At 38.9% G+C, this 27,354-nt stretch overlaps 1 protein-coding gene across 4 annotated transcripts in view; it reads left to right on the forward strand.

Annotated features, from left to right (window-relative positions):
* The window catches only part of LOC101464078 (CMP-N-acetylneuraminate-beta-galactosamide-alpha-2,3-sialyltransferase 1), a 96,455-nt gene extending 70,605 nt beyond the window's left edge, over positions 1-25,850 (forward strand). For all 4 annotated transcript variants that reach the window (XM_004563707.3, XM_076879709.1, XM_076879708.1 and 1 more), the window contains 4 exons: positions 6,520-6,699; positions 14,807-14,852; positions 19,345-19,464; positions 22,059-25,850. In XM_004563707.3, the coding sequence (XP_004563764.1) occupies positions 6,520-6,699; positions 14,807-14,852; positions 19,345-19,464; positions 22,059-22,232 (520 nt within the window). In that variant the 3' untranslated portion in view covers positions 22,233-25,850. The remainder of the gene's footprint in view (positions 1-6,519; positions 6,700-14,806; positions 14,853-19,344; positions 19,465-22,058) is intronic.
* Positions 25,851-27,354: the final 1,504 nt, after the last annotated feature.

The raw sequence follows: 27,354 nt of genomic DNA on the forward strand, positions 1-27,354 counted from the left end.
AAATGAGCATAATTGGTGTCCTTTAAAACACTGGGACATCTCTTCTTTTGTCTCAGTTCTTGCCTCATTCGTGGTCCCATAGCTTTACTCATTCGATAAAAATGTAAATTGCGATTATTGGTCAGTGGAAACTTAACTGTTAGGTTTTAAAAAATGTACAGACACTCGGGTTTTCAAAGGAAAGCAGCAGCAATGTGGAGAATAGAGAGGATTCTGAAACACCAGTGACCTTTAAAGTGTTAGTCAGCTATTACATGCTGCGTGATCCGTAAGCATCAGGCTGCCTTATGGAACTCTGGGGTTCTTGGCTGTGAGCATTTTGGGTGCAAATACATAATAATTGGACAAGTAATGTGCAACCACATGCCGGCAGGCAAACAGTCCTGATATTAAAGATGTCATTATTCATTTATCAGCCTCACACTCCTGTTTTTATCCTTTTTTAAGTAAGTAAATAAACAATTTAAAAATACAATTCCACACACTCATGGACCGGGACCTGCACATTTGCAGGTTTTCACTTCTAGCCTGAGTGCAAACTGAAGTCCATCTGATTCCAGTGATGTTTCAGTCTCAAGGCTATCAGTTGTCTTGACTGAAAATATGAAGACGTACAGTAACAATGTAAATATATTATCTTAACTGAGCCTAGACCAGTGTTGGGGTTGTTACGTAAAAGCAGGGAAGTATTACACGTTACTTGTTACCTTTCGTAAAAGTAATACATTACATTACTCCAGAGAAAGCAGTTTGTTACACTACTTGTTACATTACTTTCACGCTACTCTGTAAAATGATCTGAAATATGCTGTCACATGATTAGCAGTTAACAATATAAATCTTAGGCTGCAGTCCCACGCACCAGCAGAAATTCCCATCCAGTCGAGGACACACATAGAATGTTTTTTTTTTATATTTACACAATAAAATGATGACCATGATCGTTACTGTCATTTCTACAGTAAAAACATGAACAAATAGAAATGGAGGCTGCGAGGCTGACTGCCCATCATTGCCTTTGTTACCAGTTCAAGTTCAGGCTGCTGCTGCTCGGCTGGAGTCGGCATGCACTCAACTTTATCATCACTCTGGGTTCTTGGCTAGAGTGATGATAAAGTTGGCACCGTGCACTTAGCACTGTTGCCTCACAGCAAGAAGGTCCTGAGTTCAATTCCACCATCAGGCCGGAGTCTTTCTGTGTGGAGTTTGCATGTTCTCCCCATGTTTGCATGGGTACTCCGGCTTCCTCCCACTTTCCAAAGACATGCAGTTAGTGGGGATAGGTCAACTGGAAACTCTAAATTGCCCATATGTGTGAATGTTTGTTTGTCTCTATGTGTTAGCCCTTCGACAGACTGGCAGCCTGTTCAGGGTGTACCCTGCCTCTTGCCCTAAGACAGCTGGGATAGGGTTCAGCCCCTGGAGCCTATCCCAGCTCCAGCGGCTGAAAAGAATAAGCGGAAGAGAATGGATGGATGCATTTTGCCCCTGTTATTTTTGATTTTTTTAGACATTTAAGCTATAAAATTGTGCAAAAAAGTGTTCAAATGCTGCATACAAAATAATTAGAATGTAAGAAATGTGTCTGATGCTTAAAACTCAAGGGAGAGGACCCTCAGACTTGCCGGCTAATGTGGCTCTCCCATTGATCTCACAAGCTTTAAACTACTCTGAGGAGTTCCAAGATATCAGCTAACATTAGCAACACTGATTAGCAAGCCACATCCACAAGCTGTATGGGTGTGTACACAGGTACAGGTAGCAGGCACGGTCTGTGGGGACTGACTCACCTCAAGCGGTTGTTAGAGGAACTGCAGTGCCTGGCACTTCCATGTTGGGTTCATTTCTTAGCTTGGTCCACACTTACGGACTGATAACATCTTTAGGAACTGGCACCAGATGAACCGATCATCGCTGAACCACACAGACAACAAACTTTCAGTCACTGTTTGATTTCATCCATAAATAAACATTCAATAAGTTACGATGCCATGAATTGATAAGCACGAAGCAGCTGTTAATCCACACTGTCAGGTTTGCTGCAGTGTTAAACCCACGCAGTGCTCCTGTTTGAAATGAAATGCTTCAACTCCAGAAAACCATCTGAGGTGGAAAAAAATTCAAATGAATCCTGTAAATATATGCACATTTCAACCTGCCTCTTAGATTTGAGCCACTAAACTTGAGTGAGGCTGGTTGATGCTCAAATTACTGCATTTATTTATTTTTTTAAACTTATAAGCCTCATTCACCTCTGCTATAAATACCACTTAAGAGATCTGTCATAAATAAAAAGATTTCCTCTCTGATTTTCCTCCCTTCACTGAGAATGAGTTATGTGTCCTGTTTTTATGCATTCCCTTAAAACACTGTTGACATTTTATAATTTCCTGAATCTAATTTCCTGAATCTATCTATCCTGAAGCAACTCTATGTTGCTTCAGGATCTGAATATTAACTATTGTTTGATCGGTTCAAAAAGATATCAGTCAGAGCCATTAAATACGTTTTTTAGGCGGGTTTTTTTTGCCCATTGATGTCTTCTGTCTTTTCCTGGGTATTTGTGGGTTTCCTGTGCATGAGATGGGCTTTTCAAAGGCCCACTACATCTGCTTTGGTTTGTTTCAAGCCCATCTGGTGCAAATTTCCAGTGCCAAAGGGGTAGTTGAAGCATAAGTTGAATATTGATTGAATATTGTCTGATATATTTGCTTCCTTAACATAGCTGACTCCACACGCACGCCACAACATTAAGTGAGCGAGCAGCCCACAACAAGGTGGCTTGTTGTGTGCCCATACACATTTGCATTCATGTAGTACTGACCTCTGTAGAGATGCATGGCAACATGTATGCAGAGGCTGAAAAATGAAGCCAACACAGAAGTGCTAAAAACTGCAGTTCCTTTAACAACCACTTGTCAGTTCCCATTTAAAGATGATGACTGACTGATAACCCCGCCCTGTCCTCCAAATATGGTCACAAACCGACACATGCTACGCAGCCAAAACGTTAACAAGTCTACAAAGTGGGGAATAATGTCACCAGTGGTTACGTCTATCTTTTACATCTACACACATCTTTTCTATGTGCACAGCAGGTCTTCAGACGAATCACGTCCATTCTTCTAGTTAAAATGAGTAGCAATTTTCTACTATTGAGAGAAAGATGATAGAAAAGTGCCTCACAGTGCCTGCACTGGTTTTGTAAGATGTTAAATTAGATATAGTTTGCTGTTGGGGTTATTTCTGGGAAGATGGAGCAGGGTCTGTTTTCCTATTGTGTGTCAGTGGAAAAGGAACAATATCTGCATCGAATTCTATTAAAGCCTAATCTTGATTCCAGTTGTCTCCCAAACACCTGCATAATAGCTGGGATGTAAATTAAGGGCTAAGAAAAGCTAACACAAAGTAATGTGGTGCAGATGAAGAATATATCTGAATGCACTGCAGGAGTAATGAAGTCTTCACATTTTACTATTTGGTGTTGCTTGGCCCTCTTCGGCATACTTTTTCATCTGCTCTCGACGGGATGCATCCATTTGTAGGGCAATTTTAAAACTCCCAGATGCTGCAGTTACCATTAAGGAAGAAATCTACCAAAGTATTCCTGTCAAAAAGTGCTTTTTTTCTAGTGACATATTGCACCATAAAGCCTATCATCAGTGCTTCTCTTCTTCCATACTTGACAGTTTGAGCTCAGTCAGAGCCATAAACCTAGTTTGTTATACATGAACCTCATCAAAGTAACAAAGGACTACCAAACAGCTGTTGAAACCTGACTGTTTTTTCCCTGAAATGGTACCATTACTTACAAATAGAAAATAAACCAATGCTTCTTCTGTCACGTCAAGTATAAAGTAGACTAAACAGTGTCTTTAGGAGTTCTGTAGGTGTATTAATATGAATGGAGATATTATGTAGTTTAAATGCTTTATGTATCATAATATTCAGTGGTGTGCTGTTAATAACCGCAGTCACATCTGGTGCCGCAGCTTTATTACTAGTAACACAGCACTCTCCTCTGTGAGTAACTGCCATTCCTACCGCTCCACAGCTACTTTTGTCATCTGTTGCATTAACACTGTCTTCGTTTTCATGAGCTTGTTTAATGTTTGATGCTTTTTTATAAAAGGCTTAATGGTTCAATTACATATTTACAGTTACAGCTACATATACTTTATTCTTAGACTCAATGGCTTTGCACGAATAACAGTTCAAAATTATTCTCATTGATGCTTGCTCAGGTTCTCGGTGCAGCCCCTCAGTTTATCCATTGTTTAGAACGAACCTTTTTAGCTGCTTTCCCTTTAGCTGAACTTTCTTCTGATTGGCTCCCCGATGTAAACAGATGATCTAATGGTATGTGTGTGGTGCCTTTGATGATCCCACCTCGAGCTCTCTGAGACGACCAAATCTATTCTAATTTACATCATACAGATTCAAAAGTTAAAAGCTAAAAACTGAATTTTTAGAGCAGCCTGATGCCCGAGCTTTTGGGCTTTAGAAACTACTTAAACACTGGCTGACCTCATTACTAAACGTTTCCCATGTGTAGCATAATCATCCAGCCTTCTCATAGTATTTTGTGTGTGTGTGCTTGCTGCCTGTATGTTGAGTGTTTTTTACAAGACAAGGACACGGGCAATTCGTTTCATTTTTTATGTATATCATACCAAATCACAAAAACAGTTGCCTCAAAGCCCTTTATATCGTAAGGTAAAAACTCTACAATATTACCAAGAAAACAGAGAATATCCTAATAATCATATAACCCTGTATGGGCAAGCACTATGGCAACAGTGAGAAAGAAAAACTCCCTTTTAACAGCAAGAAACCCCCAGCAAAACCAGACTCAGGAACAGGCAGCCATCTGCCTCAACAAGCTGGGGTGAGTGGATGAAGACAGGACAAAGACAGGCTCTGGGTGATACAGTACTATAAATAAAAGGGGGTTGTTTCAAATCAGTTCAATTCAGTTTTAGATAATAGTGCCAGATCACAGCAACAGTCACCTCATCCTACAATAATACAGAGCAAACCCAGCAGTCAAACAACCACCTTTGAGCAAACACTTGGCGACAGTGGGAAGGAAAAAAGGTCGATGCTAGTATACTGGAGAAGAGAGTCAACCCATTAGTTGAAACTCAGATTCAGGGGAAACAATGCTGTTGTCGTCCTGACTGTGGATCTTTGGCTGGACCGTTCCTTACAGGCAGGAGTAAAGTCATTTGAAAAGGACTCAGAGTAGAGCTGCTACTCCTCCACATGGATAGGAGCCAGCTGGTTCAGGCATGATGCCAACTGGGCACCTCTGGGTGAGGTGTTCTGGGCATGTCCTACTGGGAAGAGGCCTGGGATGGACCCCAGATAAGCTGTTTGATGTGAAAGGGAGGCTTAGGCTGCTGCGTCTGTGACCTAGTACCAGATAAGTTGCTAAAGATGGATGGATGGATATTTAAGGATCAAAATCATTTGCCATATCAAATTAAAAATAAGTTCATGAGGTTTTAAAAGAAGGTTTTCTGAGAAAAAAGAGGGAATTTCCAATTTTTATATGTTCAAATACCTGAAATTCACTAAAGAATTGAAATATTCTACTACCATATCCGGTCTAAAATAAAAAATAATATAATATCTTAAGCCCTGGGCCAAGCATTTCAGCACCAATTAGAAGTAAAGTAACAATCATCCGCTCGGGAAATATTTTCCAGATGCTGCAACCGCTTTCTTAAATTTTACTTTTATACCCAGACTGTCACTGTCTCAATTTGTGCAAGGTCATTTCAAATGAAAAGTCGCAACATCAAATAACCCAAACATTTTGGTCAACCATAAATAGCTGCAGCAAAAAGAAGAAGAAAAAAAACAATTAGTCTGTCAGGAGTCAAAATGATTCAAGAAGCAGTCTGAAAATATCACATCTCTGTCACCCAAGAGTCAGTAATGAGGAAGATGATATTGCCCAGACCAGAGCGCTCAAAAAGGTGTTGCTAGTTACATAGGAGGTCAGCTTCATGATTTCTCTTTCCTCTGTGTCACTTTCTGCCATTGACCAAAACCAACTGCCAGTGTCAAGCTATGTTCCTGCCAATTACCGCTCCAGTTTAAGAGAGTATTGTTTGACATAATGAAAGGGATGTTTCGCCTAGCTTGCCAGGTGGTAATTGTTGATCTCAAAATTACTGTCTGGATGCCCAAAAATGGGAGAGCAGGACAAATTGTGCTTTTTATTGTTGTCTTTGTCTCTCACAATCATGGCTGGTTTTGTATGACTCAGCGACATGTGGTTTGGGTGACATGAGAGAATCTTGATAATTAAACACATGGTCTATAAGACAGACCCTTTGAAGATTATAGGGATTCGCATAACAGCAGCCAAATGGTTTCCATCTTTGTAACATGTGGGTGAAATAAAACTCACTTTGAACTGTCGAATGAAAGACAAAGATGGCAAAAGCACTAAAGTGGAAAGAGAATGTGTGACAAATAACTCAGAAAAGTCTTCTTCTATTTCTGCAGGATGAACCAGGCTCCCACCAGTGGTTTTGAGGAGGATGTGGGCAGCAGGACAACTCATCACGTCATGTATCCAGAAAGTGCCATAGACCTGGACAATATTACTAGTCTGGTGCTGATCCCTTTCAAGACTCTGGATCTGCAGTGGATTATTAGTGCTCTGACCACTGGCACTATTAAACAGTAAGTGAACATTAAAGCTGCGCTCATCTATAATTCCACATTCAAAATGGATTAAATATTGATGCATAATGTGAAAGACTGTCAGTGAAGAACCCACAGAGAGTTGTAACATAATGTCATTCTTCTCACTAATCTTATATTATGGGCAGCAACTTGTTTAAATTCACCCGCTCTCATCTTTACTGTTTCCACCTGTAGGCGGTGGACAGGCTCCATCTGTTCACCACCAAATTGCTGCCAAATTTAACAGCAACATATTCACTATTTAGCAGCTAAAGAGTTCTTTTTTTTCCTGAGAAATCCTATGTTTTTCAGTGAACTCCAAATCAATGGAGAAATGGCGCTTTGAACCTTCTGCATGCCTAAAGCTGGGCATATATACGGCTATACGGCTCGAAGCTTTGATACGACCTGAGTGCTCACACTATGCGTCCAAATTTGCGTCTAAATATTATATAACTAATATATAACACAAAATCTGTCTCTCTCTCCCTCTCTGTCTTTCACTCACACAGACACACACACACGTACCACCATCAACTTTGCTAAATTGCTAATGAAGAACATAATTGAGCAGCAATGTCCATCCAGCTCTTTTCTCGGTTGTTGCAGTCGTGATAGTTTTGTGAGGCCACATCGAAAAGGTTTGCCAAAGTTCTACAAGTTGGGCCTCCACCGCTTGTGTCCAGATCACACGCTGCACTGCCATTCTGCTCTGTCTCTGTCATTTCCATTTCTGTGTTTGTGCATGCGCAGTGTGAGAGGTTGCGTTAAATCGACTCGTGGCACTGCTTCAGCAGTGCAATACCCTCACAGGAGGCGACCAGGATTTCAAACAGGTTTGATTTTCTCGTGGCCACACGATTGCTGATTGGGAGCTGGCGGCGAGGTGTTAATTGCTTCGCATTATCCCATGTATACTACACGATGCATGACACACGATTAAGGCGAAACTCGTGCCGATCCCCAAAATGGTTGCATAAGTGAAAAATCATCCCAAAATGGGCCAAAAATCGCACAGTGTATGCCCATCTTAAATGGGTAGTTTGTTGTTAACAAGGTCTAAAGTGACTGTTGCATTGCCCACAACTGACCTTGAACATGTCACTAGCCTATTGCAGATGAACTCAAAGATAATAAAAAAGGCCAGTTGATGCTTATCCAGAATTTAGAGCTGTAACAGTAGATGTCACAGGTTTTCCAGAATGGATACATAAATGTTTAGTCAGTATGAGCTCATTAGAAGGTTTTGTTATTTTAGCTTTAAAGAAATGTATTAAACAAAATGCATTAAATTGTGGAATCATTTAACATATCATATTTTTATGTATAACTATATTGACACTTAAAATTGATCAATAAAAATAACTTAAGTCAGAATTTTTAGGTCCAAAAATAGATTTAGCCAGACCTGCAGCAGCCAGTTTTTATGCAGGAAAAATATTTTGTTCTTTTGAACTGTATTAATTCTAGACCGACCATAATGTATTTATAAGAAGTTAATTACAGTAAAGCATAAACACAGATCACAGGTAATTTTTTTATATATAATTAGCACAAAAGTGTGTCAAAAATCCGGAGCCAAAATGATAATCTTTCTCTGGCCGATCACTTTTGGAATCTCGCTTTTTAGTCTATTAAAAAGTAACAACACTCAAAAAAGAACCTCTGGGAAAAAACAGAGTTTGCTGCAAAACTGATTGTTGACAAAAAGAGCAGGGTCATTAGTCAAAGAATCAAAAGTGTCCCCAGAATGTTTCCCATAAGCACATGCTCCAACAGTGAAAAGAGACTCTTCTGGGCCCTCACTTATATACAGGGTGGGCCATTTATATGGATACACCGTAATAAAATGGGAATGGTTGGTGATATTAAAGTCCTGTTTGCGGCACATTAGTATATGTGAGGGGGCAAACTCCTCAAGATGGGTGGTGACCATGGTGGCCATTTAGAAGTCGGCCATCTTGGATACAACTTTTGTTTTTTTTAATAGGAAGAGGGCCATGTGACACCATCCATCCATCCATCCATCCATCCATTCGCTTCCGCTTATCCTTTTTCAGGGTCGCGGGGGGCGCTGGAGCCTATCCCAGCTGTCATAGGGCGAGAGGCGGGGTACACCCTGGACAGGTCGGCAGTCTCTCGCAGGGCCAACACACTGGGACAGACAACCTTTCGCACTCACATTCACTCGAACATTCACACCTAGTGGCAATTTGGATTGACCAATAAACCTATCCCCACAAGCTGCATGTCTTTGGACGGTGGGAGGAAGCCGGAGTACCCGGAGGGAACCCACGCAAACATGGGGAGAACATGCAAACTCCACACAGAAAGATGTGATGGTAGAATTGAACTCAGGACCTTCTTGCTGTGCGGCAACAGTGCTAACCACCGTGCCACCGTGCTGCCATGTGACACATCAAACTTACACACATCAAACTTATTGGTAATGTCACAAGAAAAACAATGGTGTGCTTGGTTTCAACATAACTTTATTCTTTCATGAGTTATTTACAAGTTTCTGAACACTTATAAACTGTGTTCAATGTGCTGCCCATTGTGTTGGATTGTCAATGCAACCCTACTTCTCCCTCTCTTCACACACTGATAGCAACACCGCAGGAGAAATGCCAGCACAGGCATCCAGTATCCGTAGTTTCAGGTGCTGCACATCTCGTATCTTCACACTATAGACAATTGGCTTCAGATGACCCCAAAGATAAAAGTCTAAGGGGGTCAGATCGGGAGACCTTGGGGGCCATTCAACTGGCCCACAACAACCAATCCACTTTCCATGTAGCAATTTCAAATATCCAGTGGCCTTGAGGTTTCCATTGATGAAGAATGGACCCACTATCATTGTACCCCATATACCACAGCAAACCATTACTTTTGTTGGTCCAACAGTCTTGGAGGGATCCATCCAATGTGGGTTAGTGTCAGACCAATAGCGGTGGTTTTGTTTGTTAACTTCACCATTCACATAACAGTTTGCCTCATCACTGAACAAAATCTTCTGTGTGAACTGAGGGTCCTGTTCCAATTTTTGTTTTGCCCATTCTGCAAATTCTATGCGCCGATCTGGGTCATCCTCGTTAAGATGCTGCAGTAGCTGGAGTTTATCCGCCGAAGGGATGTTCGACTTATGCCACTCTCCAGTGACATGCGGCGAGTGCTACGCTGTGGGCTCTTGCTGAATGAAGCTAGGACAGCCACTGATGTTTCTTGATTAGTGACAGTTTTCTTGCATCAACATTTTGGCAAATCCAACACTGAACCAGTTTCACGAAACTTAGCAAGCAATTTGCTAACTGTAGCATGGGAGATGGGTGGTCTCGTAGGGTGTCTTGCATTGAAATCTGCTGCAATGGCCCGGTTACTGCGTTCACCAGATATCAAAACAATTTCGATCCGCTCCTCACGTGTTAACCTCTTCGACATGTCAATGGCTGTGAACAAAGAGAAACTTGTAAATAACTCTTAAAAGAATAAAGTTATGTTGAAACCAAGCACACCATTGTTTTTCTTGTGACATTACCAATAAGTTTGATGTGTCACATGGCCCTCTTCCTATTGAAAAAACAAAAGTTGTATCCAAGATGGCCGACTTCTAAATGGCCACCATGGTCACCACCCATCTTGAGGAGTTTGCCCCCTCACATATACTAATGTGCCACAAACAGGACTTTAATATCACCAACCATTCCCATTTTATTATGGTGTATCCATATAAATGGCCCACCCTGTAGAGCAAAGAGCCACCGACTCTTGTCTTTGTTATTTAAAGTAAAAATCATGTCATGTATCACAAGCATACACAATATACAAGGATCGATATGCTGGCTACACCATGAATCGTCACTCATATGGCAAACATATCAGGCACAGCTTGACCTTTCCAGCATGCCTGCTACACAACACATCCCATCTACTCCCACTGTGTTCTGCCTGCTGACTGTATGACAGCATACTGTGGCAGTGCCAGCATGTAAGCATAGCCATGAGGTCAAATAGAGTTTAATTCTCAATAGTTACTCAGAGTTCAGTTAGTCTATTTTTATTGTGTAACTAGACAATAAAAATGTTTTTCCACACAGGTTTCATGTAGCATAGATCATCCGAGAAGCTTCTTCAGTTCTAAGGTCAAATGGTGGGGACCTTAGAACTGAAGAAGCTTCTCGGATGAGAGGCGAAACGTCTTCAAGCAACTTAAAGAAGTCCAGACACTTTTCTTTGCAATCTCCTTTGACTACGATGACCTGGATGACTGAGAACCTTCACAGACATTCTCTTTTATTCCGAGTTGGATGTGATTTGCTTCATTTACCATCTCATTTGTCACTGGAATCAGCTCAAACATTTTCACTAGCATGGAAATGTAAAAGCCCCAAATGCATAATCAGACATACTTCATGTGCAGCATTCCCAGATTCATTTACATCCTTCAAATACCAGATTGTCACAGCAATCAGACTTGCTCAATATTGCTGTTTGTCACATAGCCATAACAAGGATAATCACTCACTTTGAAATTTTCCAGTAAATTTCACCTTCAGTTGTTTCACCCCCAGTGAACCATAATCATTAGCTTGATTACTGGACATGGAAAAAATGAAGTCACCGCCAATTAATGCCACTGCCAATAACTCAATCACGCCAGCATGTTAGATGGTGCAAGTAGCCAAACAAATATTGCCCATAAATATGCAGTTGTCTTCCAACTCTGCCAAAGCAATCATTCTGCATCATTAAATTTCACTTTGCTGAGAGTAATGTCAGCATTAACCCAACAGCCAGTAGATCTTAAGTGGGAGATATGAGTTATTATCAGTTATTTATATTGTTTTACATTTTCTAAGCTTGTTAAATTAAATGGGGCTTTGAAAGGACAGAACTAGTTAAATGGACATATGGCTTTCTGTTTCTGGATAGGAACAAACCTTGCTGTACACGCACAAAAAATAAAATCTGACAAATCTGCATAACAGCCTGTAGTTAAATAAAAGAACCAGAAGGGCCTGAAAACAAGTTGTCATGTGCAGTACTGTGAAAAACTAAGGACACTTCTATAGCTTGTAGAACCATCTTTGATGCAGGAATTTTCTGTATGACTGTCGGTCACTCACGTCATTGCTTTGACCCACTCTTATTTACAAGGTTGCTTTAGTTCATTGAGATTTGCAGGTATTGTTTATGCAAACTAGGGCTGGGTATCGTCACTGATTTCTAGAATCGTTTCGATTCCGATTCACAAGGTCCTGAATCAATTCGATCTACGATTCGATTCAAGTCGATTTGAATCGGGGAAATTTTGCCTCAGACAGTCAGAAATATTATAATTCAGATCATGCATCAGTACATGTCCATATTTTTATATCTATAAAAATAAAGCTGACACTTGCGAGACTTTATCAAAGGTGTAAGCATCACAGCAGATGCCTGTGTCAAAGTAACTGAGGATAAAACACAAAAAAACACGAAGGTGATTTTCCTGGCCTGGGATTCAAAAAAAAAATATTCTGTAGTAGATCAACAACGAAAGAAAACCATTAATCAACATCTGAACATTACCTGATGCTGCTGAAGTGAAGCAGAGCAAAGTTACAGAGGTAGTTTTTAGTTTTTTGCCAAATATCATGCTGTGCGTGATAGCTAGACATCGCTACGTTGATCTCATTAGTGGAAAGGACATTGTTTAAAGAGGGTTTTTTTTAAGGTTTCTTTAGATGCAACTCTATAAAGCTGTTGTGCCACTTTGTGGAACGATTACTAGTGGAAGACCTAGCATTACCAAGAGAAAGCTAACCACAAAAGATTAAGCAAATTGGAGGCGTTTTGTGTCTGCAAAAAAGAGCTCTAATTAGATTGCAGTGCAAATAATTGCATAAATTGTAATTTATTTTTATTATTTTTTTTAAATTATTTGATTTATTAAAATCAGTTCGGTAATATATATATATTCCTGGAAGGATTTTATAAATTTTATTTCTACAGAAGAAAGTTGAAAGTGGGGAGTTTATTCAACAACATTGTTATAAGACCATGAACCAATGAATCTGTATTATATTGAAGCTGTAAAAAATTTTAATTGGTATATGCTGAGTTTTAAGTATAACTAATAATCTGATATGCATAGAAATCTGTTGGGTCCATGAAAAACTGTTTTTTAAGGCTTGAAAAGTCGATTCCCACCTTCATAGTGGTCGCAGCAGATGGCTGGCCGTCCCTGAGTATGAGGTCTCTTCCTGTTAAAAGGGAGTTTTTCCTTCCCAATGTCACCAAGTGCTTGTTCAAAGGAAGCTGTTTGATTGCTGGGGTTTTCTCAGTATTGTTCTAGGGTCTCTCATTTTGCACTAGATGAATTAAATTGAATTAAATTGAATTTGCTTTGCGTATGTGAATCTTAAATAGGATCTGTGAGACTCTCCTTTCTCTCACAATAGAGTCCTGTCTTTCACTTTAGTGACTATATTGTTGTAGGACAGCCATGTCTCCTAATGCACGTTTATGGAGGCTGCAGGTCTGTCCGCAACTAAAATATTTAGGAATTTTCAGACAAATATCAAATGGATGCATATTTATTTCCCACAGGCTCCTCTTGACTGGGTCTTTGCCCCCACTGTGCCCACTTGAATTCCTGGAAACACTTTTCTCTGTACCATCTTCTTTCTTTAAATGAGACACACTTAGGGTTTTTCTGACAGCTAGGATGGGTGACTAAAATGTAAGCACAATTACTTTGCAAAGGCCAAGAGTTTGTGTTATCCTATTCGAAAAGAATGTATGTTATTCCTATTTTTTTTTTTACCATTTAATAAGTTTAACAAATTTATACTATGTTCAAGTAGAAGAAACCTCTATTAACAATTGAGTGTAAACATTTTTTCTTTCTTCACTTTGCTGCATTTTCTTTTGGTTCTTTATGAAGAATAAATCTGAGGGTTTCCAAAAAAATCTCTCCTGAAAAATACCCTACATGCTGCCTCTGAGGCCACAACCTTGATTAACCTTTTTTCTAATTAAACATCTTTATCTTTATTGTAGTTTGCCATGTATTTAGTTTTCATTTGAGCCTAGTAGTTTATCATGCAGTGTGTGAACATATGCACAAGCAGAGTGTGGAATTCCCATGGAGTGTAAATTAAGTTTATTAGCTTCTTTATTTAGGAAAGTAGAGAGTCCCATTTTTTGCATGTGTCTCTGTTTCCATTTGTGATGCGCTACAATCCACACAGCCTAAATGCAGCCACCTCACAGCACTGCACACACACCTCTATTTAAAAATCATGTGTTGTCACTAACAGCTCTGATGTGGGGAACGATGCAAAAAAAGAGGCTGACGGTGAGCATTAGTCACTGTAATGACTGCAAACTCTGTTCATGAGGTTTTAATTACTTTGCCTGATACAGGTGAGGAGGGACACTGGGCATTCATTTTTATACATCATCAGTGGCATTTCATTACAAACATGTAACCTGCCAGATGGTGATCAGCAGAACATTTCAGGGGATGCTTTAGAGCTGGGGTATCAAACTCATTTTACATTATGGGCCCCATACAGCCCACTTTGATCTCAAGTGGGCTGCACCAGCTAAAGTCCCTTTTCTGTCAGTATAGAGAAGTTTATTTGTACATTTAATCATGAAGATTAATATTTTCTTAATATAAGGAAAATACATGCAAAAGTATGTTTCTGTAATACATGATTTGGGCTTAAATTATTAGAAGTGAATGTGTAAAATTACAGAAGCAGTTCTGGTAACTCCAGACTGTCCTGTAAGTATAAAACTGAAAGTTTATATTTTTTAACAAATTTTGTTTCAACGATTGTAAAAACTCTGTTTATCTATTATTTACTCACTTTGTTATAGTAGGACTGCTATGGTCATGAGAGAAGTCTTTATTAGTAAGAAGAGATTTAAAATTTATGAAAATAAAGTTAGAAATCCAAAATTTATGCCATCCTTCACATTCTCCAAAGCACTCCAGCTAGCTGGGTTGGAGTCTTTGTTGGGCCAATTCTGGCCCCAGGGCCTTATGTTTGACAACCCTGCTTTAGACAATTCAATGGTCTAAACTCCTGTAATTTTTCTTGTCTTACAGCACATATTTACCTGTGATGTCCAGGATAAAGGCAAATAAAGATAAGGTGAGTTATGACTTTATTACAGCATCAGTAGGCGCCGTTGTTTCAAGAGGAAAATGGGTAAATGACTTTTAAAGAGGGTTCACTGTTGGAGATTCACTTAAAAACAAACCGCTCACCTGGATAGTGTTTTAATAGAAACAGCTGCACTGAAGCCAACTGAGTTATTCTTATGCATCAGTGTGATATAAAAGGAAAAACAGAAGAGCAATTCTCCCTCAGCCAAGTGAGAATCTCAATGACGACGTGATCAGACCGCCAGTAAGAACATGCTTGAAGGCCAGATGAGTCATCCTTCACCAAGTTCTCAACAAGTAGATGAGTGCATGGGTGAACATGTAAGAGTAACGCATTAAGAAAATTTCCACGCATTAAACAACATAGTTCCAAAACCAATAATTTATTTGGAACATACAACAGCACAGGAGAGCCTGTGGAGTGGTTATGAACCCTCCCGCTAATGGAGCAAGGCTTGCGAGCTTGTCGAGAGCTGCACTCTGATAGTTTCCACTTCAAGCATACCACATCAATTTGGCCGTCTATTAAAGACGCAGAATTTTTCATGTTCACATGTTCAACCCTTACACCAGCTTCCCAGCATTCACCTCTAGGCTCCTGGGGAATTTTTACTCATCTCTCCCAAATTTGTATCTGTATCATATTTGCAGGGGCTGATGAGCTCTGAGACTTGATGCCAAACTCATAACTGTATTCAGCTGTTGTAATGAATAAGTCATTCCAGATGTGAAATGTCTGCCCGAAATATAATGAATGTAGGCTACAGCAGCGGCCCTTATTTCCCTTCACGTCGGTGATCAGTCATCGGTCACTCTGTAGCGTGTTGAGGTTTGCGTTGTAATTTCAGTCCCTCTTGCAATGCAAGTGTTACTTTCAGCTCTTGTTTGTGACCTCCTTGTTCAAAGGAGAGTGATTTTGTCATTTTTTAACTCCTTTATATATATTTTTAACCATTTGTGAGACAACATGTTGAATTTCTTGGCATTAGCAACAGTAATGCCAAGTGTATCACATTTGATACATGAGTTTTTGAGGCCTCTGCGTCATCATTGTGATTGTTTTTAACCATAACTTTAATTCCCTTATATGTTTTTGTTGATTTAAGATAAACTAACTGTGAGCAGTAAATTGCACAGAAATGCCAGATGTAGCAAAAGTTATACAAACTAAAACTTATAGATGCAAATTTATTTGAATTTTCTGGCAGTTGTTTCATGGTTCAGGCTTTAAAGGTTTTAGAAAATGATCAGGACGATTAGAATGCATAAATATTTTATAATAAAAGTACTGACATTGAAATGTTTGTGCCATATTTTAGTATGACTTGAACTGCGTATAAAGTAAAGGTGCAATCGGTTATGTTTTTTGTTCACTTCACAAAATTAGACTGCCGTTGTGAGAACCCCAGCAGGGTTAGAGTCACTGCAAATCCATACAAAGTTTTGAGTGAGTACTTGAATTTTTATGAAATGCACTGAATCATTTCTATCCTGATGTGAACGTGTCACAGACCCTGGGTTTTTGGCATTTACTGTTTGATTTCCTATATTTAGTGTTCTGAGTCTTTGGGTTTCATTTTCTATTTAACAATATTTTCCTTGTAGCCTCAGTTTTATATTTATGTTTTCTTACCTTTAGTTTTCTGATCTAGTCTTCTTTGATCATAGTTATGTTGTATAGATCACTTCCTTAGGTTTCAGGTTTTCTGCCTCTCTGGTGTTTCCCTGTAATTTGTTGTCAAATCTCCATCCCTGTGCCAGATGTTTCTTATTATACCTCCTGTTTTGTTTGGTAGTCTTTTGCTCCTGGTGCCTTATATTTCCGTCCGTCTGTGCCTTATTCCGTCTGTCCAGCCAACTGCTCCCTTTTCACCTGATTAGGCCTTTGTGTTTTTAATAGCTTCAGTTGCCCTTTGTGTTTGTCGCAATGTCTGTTTATCTCACTGTTGTTTGTTTTTATGTGTTTGACTGTCATGTATTCTGTTTCTCTGAATTTTTGGACAGTTTTCCACCATTAAAGGTGAGCCTTTAGTTAAACCTGCCTGCCTGTAGAGTTTCTGCCTGCTTGTAAAGCTTTTGGGTCCAAAGTCCTTCAAACTATAACAGAATGGCTCCAATGATGACAGTGCACTCATCCACTGGTCAGAAAGGGTCATGGAGTGGTTTATTGTGTATGAAAATTATGTGAATCACATGCGGTGGTCTTCACTGCAATCATAGCAGAAGTTCAGTGCTTTGAGGTAATTGCACACTTCCCGATTGCATATTCTTTTTAAATAATCGTCACATTTAAAAGATTCAGCCCATCAAACAAATTACAATATTATTCAACTATAGCTTGTCAAAAAATAGAATGCAGTGTTTCACCCTCAGCTGTGAAAGGCTGATGGGTTATTGCCATTACATGATCGGCTGCCTTGGCATCAGAGTTTTTAAATGCAAAAACGAGCGAATGAGGTGAGGTAGGATTTTGAAATTGAAACCATAGGTGCATCTTCTTAAAATTTAGGACGAGTTTGAATCTCAGTGACATAAACTTAAAGGATAAGGTCAGAGGTCAGGTTTTCTGAAAATCTTGTGAATGCGATAACTCAACATTGAAGCGATGTAGGATTTTGAAATTGAAACCATAGGTGCATCTGTTGGAAGCTGATGGGTAGCACTTGCAGCCACCAGTATTTTTTAATGATGATTTTATTTATTAGGGGGAAAAAATATCCAAACCTACCTGGAAGATGTAATTTCACAAGGTAAATGTCACAAGTCAAAATCCAGGCTTCATTACTTCCAGATATGTTAAATCAAGAAATAATTTAAGTCTGATAAAGTAAACTAGGCTAAAAGATCTAAAAACTAACTATGACATGATATAAAGAAGCAGGTGAGAAACAAAGTCATGGAAAGAGTTAAAAGGTCATTTCTCATGGCTTAGGACTCCAGTGAACCACAAATGAGAAAACCTGGTGGAACGCTGGCGAACCTTAACAGGAGTGGCCAGCCTACGAAAATTACTCCAACATTACATTAATGACTAATCCAGATGTCCACAAAAGAACCCAGAAAAAACATCTAAAGAACTGAGATTTCCAAGGTGAGAATCACTTCTGAGAAAAAAAACAACACAAAGGCTCATCTCACATTTCCAAAAAAAAACATCTTAATGAACTTTTGGAGAAATATTCTGTGGACTGACAAGACAAAAGTTGACCTTTTTGGAAAGTTTGAGTTCTCTTACATCTGGATTGAAAAGAATAGCATTTAATAAAAAGGAGATCATATCAACAGTCAAACATGGTGTTGATCGTGTGATGGTCTGAGGCTGTTTGCTGCTTCAAGACCTGGACAGCTTTCCAAATTGATGGATTCATGAATTCTGCTCTCCAGAAAAATCCTGACGGAGATTGTCCACCCTTCAGTTTGAGCTCGGAAGCTCATGGGCTTGATTATGCAGCAGGACAATGATCTGAAGAACACCAGCAAGTCATCTGCATGGCTCAAAAAACAAAAAACAAAATGAAGATTTAGGAGTGGCCTAGTCAAAGTCCAGACTTAAATCTGATTCAGATGATTAATTAAGACCTTATACAGGCCGCTCATGCACGAAAACTCTTTAGTATGACTGAATAAAGACTAACCTAAAAGGAAGAGTGCAACAAAAGACTGAAAAGACTCCTCGCAAACACTTCATTGTGGTTCTTGCTGCCAAGGGTGCCACAAGCATTTTTTAGTTTTAGGGGTCAAGTACTTTCACACCAGGCCATTAATAAATGAAAATCATCATTTAAAAAATGCTGTTTGGTTTTACTCTGTTATCTTTATCTAATACTAAAATTGTTTAATGATCTGAAATATTTAAAGTTGCAAATATGCACAGCACTGTATTAGAGGATCAGTGGCAATAAAAAAATATTTTAATGCAGTCAAGACAATTTCTAACAACTACAGCCACACGAGTGTAGCGTCGACCGAGTGTAGCATCACGCTAACAGGTCATGCCAGTTCTTTAAAAATATCTTTATAAAATCAAATAGAAGACACAAGTCCTGTTTTCAACTTGAAGTCAACGCTCTTTAATCACACAGATGATAGCAGGGTGTTTTTCAGTGGCTACTGACGTCAATTGATTCCATAATATTCAAGAGAAAAAAATTTTGTGTGTTGTGTGATCAAGGTGAAGTGGAGAGTGTATCTTATTTTCTTTTACACTTTACAAAGCATGATGTGGTAAGAGGGTTTATTTTCCTAGAAAGGGCACACAAAGCACATTCTGGGCACATCTTGGCTTTATTTTGTTGTCTCTAAGTTTATACCATTATCCACTTTTCTGAAGTGTACCATAAAGAATTCGATTTGGGGCCCAGCACAATCTGCTCTAGACCGAATATCTAAAAAGCAGTCTGCACTGGTGACTTACATTTCTTCATTTCCTGATTTTGATAAATGACAAAGGAGTAGAAATTCTTCTCACTCTTTTTCAGGTGTTGATTTACAGTCCAACATTTTTCAAATACGTCTACGAATCGTGGCTTGACAGTCATGGACGATATCCTTCGACCGGTTTCCTCAGTTTGCTGCTCGCTGTCCACATATGTGATGAGGTAAGGAGAACTACTCTAATAGGTAACATATGTGACTCCTCAGTCATTCCTGCCAACACCTCCATTTTTCATAAGTTTCTCCCATATTTCCCTGCCAATTCCTTATTTATTGTTTTTCCTTGGATAGTCCTCTAATTTGTGTGACCCTCAAACTTCATTATGAATAACTGTCATCCTGGTATCCATATTTTTGTGTGTTTATCTGATGTGTTCTAAGATGTCAGATTGTTTTAGAAATACAGTCCAAACACTGCAGATAATTTCAGCCTGCAGTGATGTCATACTCAATTACATCAAGGTAAAATGATAGAGTTGTGACCTGGCAAAGATTGAGGAACAGACACAGATAAAATATCCGCACATATCAAGAAATTGAGTATTTAATAAACCTAAAGTGAGCTATTTCAGACCTTCTTTGTTTTCATTTTGATCATTATGGCTTACAGGTAATGGAAATCAAAAATAAAATATTATTAGAATATATTATTTTGAGTTTAAGTAAATTAGTATTCAAGTATTAGAAACATCATGGATCTCCTGGTTTAGTTCAATACACACAATCACAATCGTGGGGAAGACTGCTGACTTGACAGCTGTCCAGATGACTATCATCAACACCCCACAGAAAGAGTGCAAACCACAGAAGGTCATTGCTGAAAAGCCTGGCTGTTTTCAAAGTGCTATATCAGGGCACATCAATGGAAAGTTAGAGATTTATGTTCAGTAGTCCAGTGTCCTCTTTTCAGTGGAGGACACTGGACTTAAGATGAGGACATTCAGCATTTCATTTGAAAGTCTGTCTGTCTCAAAGTCTGGAGTAAGAATGGAGAGGCACAGAATCTGAAAAGAATCCAAGCTTTATGGAGATGCCAATTTAATTTTCCAGCTGGACTTAGCACCTCTTCACACAGCCAGTACTGCTACAAAACGGTTTACTGTCAAGGTTGTTTTAGTGTGCTTGACTGATGAGCCAGCTTGCCTAACTTGAACCCCATAGAAAATTTATGACATATTGACAAGAGAAAGATGAGAAACTCCAGACCAAAAAAAAAAAAAGACCAATGGAAGAGCACTATAAAAGCAACCTGGGCTAATTCCTAACCAGTGCCACAAGCTGAGTGCCTCCATGCCAATGTGCTTTGATGTAGTAATTAAGAACTAAGTATACCCATAGAGAGTGTAGAAGAGAAACAGCTACCATAGAGCAATTTAAAGCCTCGAGATAAACGTTTCTACCATCACTGGTAATCTGGCATATTTCCAGTGTGCCAACGCACTTTTGGGGCCGATCGACTGGTCTGAAGAGCCACTGCACACTGGCTGTACAATCACTGATAGCATCCCATTCGTTCCTTTCCATTACTGACACTGGATTGCACATTCAAATCTCTTAATGCGAGATTTGAATGTGCCCTCAGTGTGGAAGAACAAAACAATAAAAAGAATGAAGTTTTTTATTCAATATGACCCAAAATGAGTGACTGAGGACATAAACGCTGAAGTCTTTTTTTTAACCATTGCTATCACTATCTGGTAGCGTTCAGAAGTGCTTCTGCAAAGATGTTGACTAAACTTCCAATGTCAATATCGCCTTAATGAAATATTGTTCAAATTAAAGAAACACTTTCCTCCAGTTGCTGTAGTTGTTTCACTTGTAGAGACACATTTCTTGAAACATTTCACCCTTTTCTCATAACTCTAAAAACAAAACCCAATTCTCAAACTACATTCGCAAAACCGTTGATTCTTCTGGCAAAATCTAAAAACCCATCCAAACAGTTTTATCTGTGGTCAGAACCACACAATGGTCTGCTCATGCATACAGAGAGTAAAAATAAGAACAGAACTAAGCTTTCAGTACACCCTAGATGAAACAATGAAAAGCACAGTGTTCAGGGGATGTATCCCAGGCCTTTAAACCTCATATTGATGTCTTAGAAGTCTACAAAAATATGAAGCAAAAACAAAAATGGACAATGGCTGAGATATGTCTCCCTTCTTTAAAAAAAAAAGAGAAATTATAGGTTGTGTTTAAATTCAGTTGCTCACCTGAAATTACTTTTCTTGACCTGGCTCCACCTCTTCTCCTCAGATTGTTTCCATTGCTTGTTGAATTGATCAGGCTTGTATTGGTTAAATGGCATCATTAGTGACAACAGCGAACTATTTTGTGTAGACAATGGGCTAGAACCAAATTTTCATCAAAATGAGCCATCATCTGATCTAGCCAAATTGAATTCAGTTTCTGTGTAACAGGCTGTGGGATGAGTGCATCCAGACCATCTACAAATTACAACAATTTCTCTTTTTAAATAAAAAAAAAATAGGCAGTAGAAACAAAATTGTTTTCTAGTGTCACCAAAATCTCATCACATATCACTGGCCTCATGTGGTGATACTGCACAGTGTATTTCTGTAAAAAATCAATTTCAAAGTTTGCAAAATGCTTCCACAACTGGACTTGTGAAGCAAAGATCGCTCTGTTGATGATTAAAAAAAGGCATTTGGAGAACTTTGGAGATACTGCAAAGTATGTTATTATGCACTAAGAGCATCTGTGGTAGTTTCACTGTGATTAACCTTGTCTCTTACAGGTCAGTGTGTTTGGATTCGGTGCAGACCAGTATGGAAACTGGCACCACTACTGGGAGGAGAACCATTTGGCCGGAGCTTTCCGACACACAGGAGTCCACGATGGAGATTACGAATATAATGTCACCCTGCTGCTGGCAGACAAGCACAAAATCCGAATGTTTAAAGGCAGATGATACCGAGCCCATATGTGCAGCTGGATGACCACCAAATGAACCTCAGCAGCCTTTTAATGTTCGTTACCCACCAAAAGAAGAATTTTGTTTTCATTTTATTTCTTTATTTTACAGATTCCAAAGACATTTTCACTATTCTGCTCAGCCCAGTTTCCTGTCATTTACTGAAGTGGCTGTTTAACAAATGTCACTTCTATTGTCACACCAGGAGACGAGGACAGGCCATCCATAAGACAAAATCAGCACTGCCATGGGAGACCGAGCAGATAATAGTAGAAGGGAGACGAAGATGTATGTTAATAAGCATGTTATTATAAAAAGCTGAAGTTCTACTACATAGTATGTGTATAATCCATGTGTCGCTTTTCTATATACGGTAATGATGTCCAGCACTGTGGCCGCCAAAAGCTTTGTATGCTAATGATCAGACCAAGTGCCGTAATTACCGTTAATGTCATTCAATTGCCTCTGTTGCAAACTGTTTAAGTTTAAATTGATACCCAATAAATGTAAAAGCATTTAAAGCAAAACCCTACAGACCTAACATCAAAATGCATTTTCACAATATGGCATTGGTTTTTTACTTTGTAGTGATGGACATGCGAGAAATTCTGCTGTTTTTTGTCAGACCCACCAATTTTTTAATGTGCAACCTGCACTAAAAAGCTATTTATTAACTTGCTTTCCTGATTACAGCTGTAAAATAAAGTTTAATGACACTAAAGGGGTGCTTAAAATTGAACCCAAAATCTAGCCCCAAGAAATTATTTTACTACATTGGGACATTTACAGAAAACCCCCAGGACTACAGCCACATCTATGGGAAATACTTAAGTGTTCAGTCCAAATGTCAAACACTTTGTCATCCCTACATACTAAGTTTTGCAGTATAGTTTAAAAAATAACCATATTGTCAATGCTAGAGCAAAAATTAAGTCTCTATCAAAAAGAGTCTAAAAATGACTATGCACTTTGTTTTGCGTCTAATAAGCTTCAATAGTGCTATGTATTTCGAGCCAAATGTTAGCTGTCTAACCTGCTAAGCTATGATGGGGAACATGTTAAACATTCCTTCTGCTAATAATGCTAGCATTATCATAAAGAGCATTTTAGCATGCTAGTATTGAGCCCAAGTTCGCCTGTGTCTCAGAGCTGCTGGTATATGCAGTGTTTTAATTTTCCCACACTTAATCTTATTTTCTCCTTATTTTGTTGAAGATTTGTGGGCTGTAGTGTTTTTTGTGACACAAGTGTGTATCTCCTAGCAAGTCAGAATTAGCACGGTGACACTAAAAAAAATTAATAAGCTAGTTCCTTAGTTGTCACTCTCTGTGCTCGCTGCGCACTGAGGGTACAAATAAGACTTAGCTTTTTAATCTTATTCTTCTTATTTTGTTGGATATTTCTTGACTGTGATGGTTGAGAAGTAGACACACAAATCTGAGCTAGCACGCTGGTACTCATGGGCTACATTACAGTATCCACCTCCTCTATCCTTGGCTTTTTCAGATATGTCTCAGTCACATAGAGAACAATAGAATGACCACCTCCTTGTGACTAGGAAAAATCAGTCATTGTTTGTACTGACTTTTTTCACATTGGCGACTTATTTCAAATAGTTGGGACCAACAACTGGTTGCCTAAAGGTTAAGTGTGTAACAGTCAACAACTTGTAATTCAACAGCTTGCCACCAAAATTATATTCTCATTATGTCTTTATATATAAGCAAAGTTGCTGAGCGCCAATGTCATCTTGCAGTTAAATGACCGTAATGCAGCAACTACATTATTTGTGGAGGGATTTCTGAATTTTAAATCCATGGTTCTGGTTGGCAGTAGCAGTTAATGTAAATTTCTGTTTAATATGAATTTCTGTGGATACAGACAGCAATGAATTTGTATTTTTCACCAGTTTAACACAGTTGATCACCATATTAACAAAATGTGACCGCATTTAAACGCTAACTTGACCCCATTCAATTGCAAACTGATAGCAGACTAACTCCATCTTATTGCTGTTGCATTGCAATCCTTGAAGTCAGCAAGGATGAGAGTAGTCCCAGACCCAGTCTTTGTTTTCAAAGCAACTTCTTCAAAGGACACCAGTTCAGTCATTTTCATTTTCTCTAGTTGTAGTATCGAATTTTCTACCCACAGTTTAAGTGTTACATACCCAGTGTGTATTAGGAGAGATGACTGTAATGAAAAATCTCTTGAAATTTTCATGAATTATATGAATTATTTCCATCTCTTTGACAGAGGGCTGGCCTGAGCTACATATTCAGAGCACAGACATTACATTAGACAGGATGCAGCGTGTGCTTCAGCTGCTTTCACTAAAAATACCATAATGTGGCACCTTCCTGCGGCTTTATGTGGCGGTGTGGGCGTGTTAATATGTAAAATGTAACCGAGGTGAAACAGAAAATAATGTTTTATTGCTCTTATTTGTTCCCGTGATCACTTCTCTCTCTCTCTCTCACCACTAACCACTGTGGCTCTCTCTCGCTCTCTTGTTGAGCTGAGGTGAAGGGGGTCAGCTTTTGATGTTTCTCACAATTTCAGCACATTCTACATTTGAAATTGTAGAATACCAACACCAACTTAGTTTCTGTTCTAGACAGAAAGAAAGTTTGGTGCTTGGAATTTGTTTCTTTTATTAAATCTGCTGGGCCAAAAGGACTCTACTGGAGACCTGCAGCTACCTGTGGATTAAGAGTTGTGTTATAGCAAAGCAATCAATGAGATTGTGCCATTGGGTGTGATGGAAAAATGATAGAAAGGTTTTCAGTGTTTGCAGCGTAACACAAACAGCGGGTTCTTTGTCATCGATCATTAACACCTGACATACGAACCAGCCTATACAGGGGTGCCTTATCATTGAAATCAGTGATGTAGTATAAATTTTTTGATGTATTATGTGACACAGTTTGTAAATGAAAACTATGTGTAAAGTGCCTTACAGTTAAAGTGTACTGTATTGTTGTGTAAATCTGACACTCATATGCTTGGTACACACAGTATAGCTGTCTCATTTATTGTCAGTAAGATGCCAACATGTTTTGCACTTTTTGATGAGGTGTCGCTCTGTTTTGTCCAGACTTTATTAGCTTGCTGATCACACTGAACTCTCACCTTCTTATTTTTACTCACAGACATCTGACCTGAAATGTTGTGCTTGTTCAGATGATGCAGGAGTTAGGCTTAGCTGCAGTAACAGGCTATGATTTGCTCTGTGTGCATTGTAACAGATTAGAGACATTTGTATGGCCGGTGTCTTTTCTTCATTCCCGCACACACAGAGACAAACCACAATTTGGTTTTTCCTGTCACCATGAATTCATTCAGCTGCCACAGAAAACAACAGTGGTGTGAATGTGTCATACAGGGAGCAGGGAATACTGCCACCTAGTGGACAAAAACGTGGGTCAGCATTAACGTGTTTTGATTTGGTATTATATGATTCAGTATGAACTGGCACTTTTCAAACTGTATTCATTGTTTATCGTTTAAATAAACTGTAAGTAGTGCAGTTGTTTCAGTCTTCACACACACACTAGCTGTGAAGATGGATGTATGTAAGACTAAGACACAAAATAAAGGCTCCAATGAAAAGAATGGGTGACTTCATTTAGTTTTACAGAAAATTGTTAAACACACGGTCTGACACACATTAGGCTGGAAAATTCCTACAACAGCTCAGCTGGTTTCTTATATCTGTTCAAGCCTTTTTGTTTCCTTTGTATTCGTTTTTTTTTACTGATATCTTGTTGGAATTTGTTAGTGATTTATATCAAAGAAAGTTCAGTCATTTAGTGTAAGCCTAACTCAAACACAGTGAACAAAACATTTTAGTTATTTTTTTAGAAATCACAGACACCCTGTCCTCAAGGCTCAAAAAGAGAGGAGCAACATTTCTCTTGAGTGATACAGGTTATAAAACAAAAAACGGTCCTCTCCAGATGATGCCTTTTCAGGGAAGGTCTTGCTTAACCCAGAAGATATTCAACAGCACGGCTATTCCAGCAGCGTAGCTTTGTGGTTTAAAAAAAAAGAAGACCATGTGCAAAACTGGTGTGACTGCAGCCCAGGCCAGTCACCCACAGAAAACTACAGAAAACGGGCTCATGATTTTCTGAACCTTTACAGAGTATCAGCAGTGATGCGGCACAGATGCTTCAGACAAAAGTATTCAACCCTTCAATATTAGAAAAAGATCAGTTTTGCTGTTCTACATATTTGCTAGATTTGTTAATTAGAGTTAACATTAAAAAGTTTAAAATGTAAAAACAACCTGTGTCATGTGACTGACATTGACATGTGTCTTCTGTCTTCATCTTTCCATTGCTCCTTTTGAGGGTCCCATAACATCCTCCTCTGTCACACCAACCCTCTGCATGGCCTTCCTCTTTTCCTTCTGCCTGGCAGCTCCATTGCTACATCTTCAACACCCTTTATCCAATTCCACTTCCCTCCTGTGCACATGTCCAAAGCATCTCAGCCTTGCCTCTCTGATTTTGTCTAGTGGAGATGTCATTGTACAAGATTCTTGTCAACACACTCATGGCAAGGCATACTATATTAGCAAGAGCATGTCATACATATCTATCTATCTATCTATCTATCTATCTATCTATCTATCTATCTATCTATCTATCTATCTATCTATCTATCTATCTATCTATCTATCTATCTATCTATCTATCTATCTATCTATCTATCTATCCATACATACATACATACATACATACATACATACATACATACATACATACATACATACATACATACATGTATGTATAGTCTGATACAGTTCAAGTTCAGGTCATTGACACCGACTTGTGTGGGAGAGACAGATAATGAGAAGTTGAATTATTCAGTTGTTCAGCTATCTGTAGACTCCCACACAAATACAACTGGAGCTTTTTGCTGAAACGTGTAAAAAGGACAAGAAGGTTAATGATTTGTAAAATATTTCACAAATTCTGAGTAGGCTGAGTGCAAATTACACCAGATGGCCATGAGCTTGTATGTGGATGGGTCTACACAGATTTCACAGAAACATATCAGTCTGCAGCAGCTGAGACAAAGTTAGATGATTCACAGTTTGGGATTTGAAAAG

This window comes from Maylandia zebra, linkage group LG22 (assembly GCF_041146795.1).
Source record: "Maylandia zebra isolate NMK-2024a linkage group LG22, Mzebra_GT3a, whole genome shotgun sequence".
NCBI lineage: Eukaryota > Metazoa > Chordata > Actinopteri > Cichliformes > Cichlidae > Maylandia > Maylandia zebra.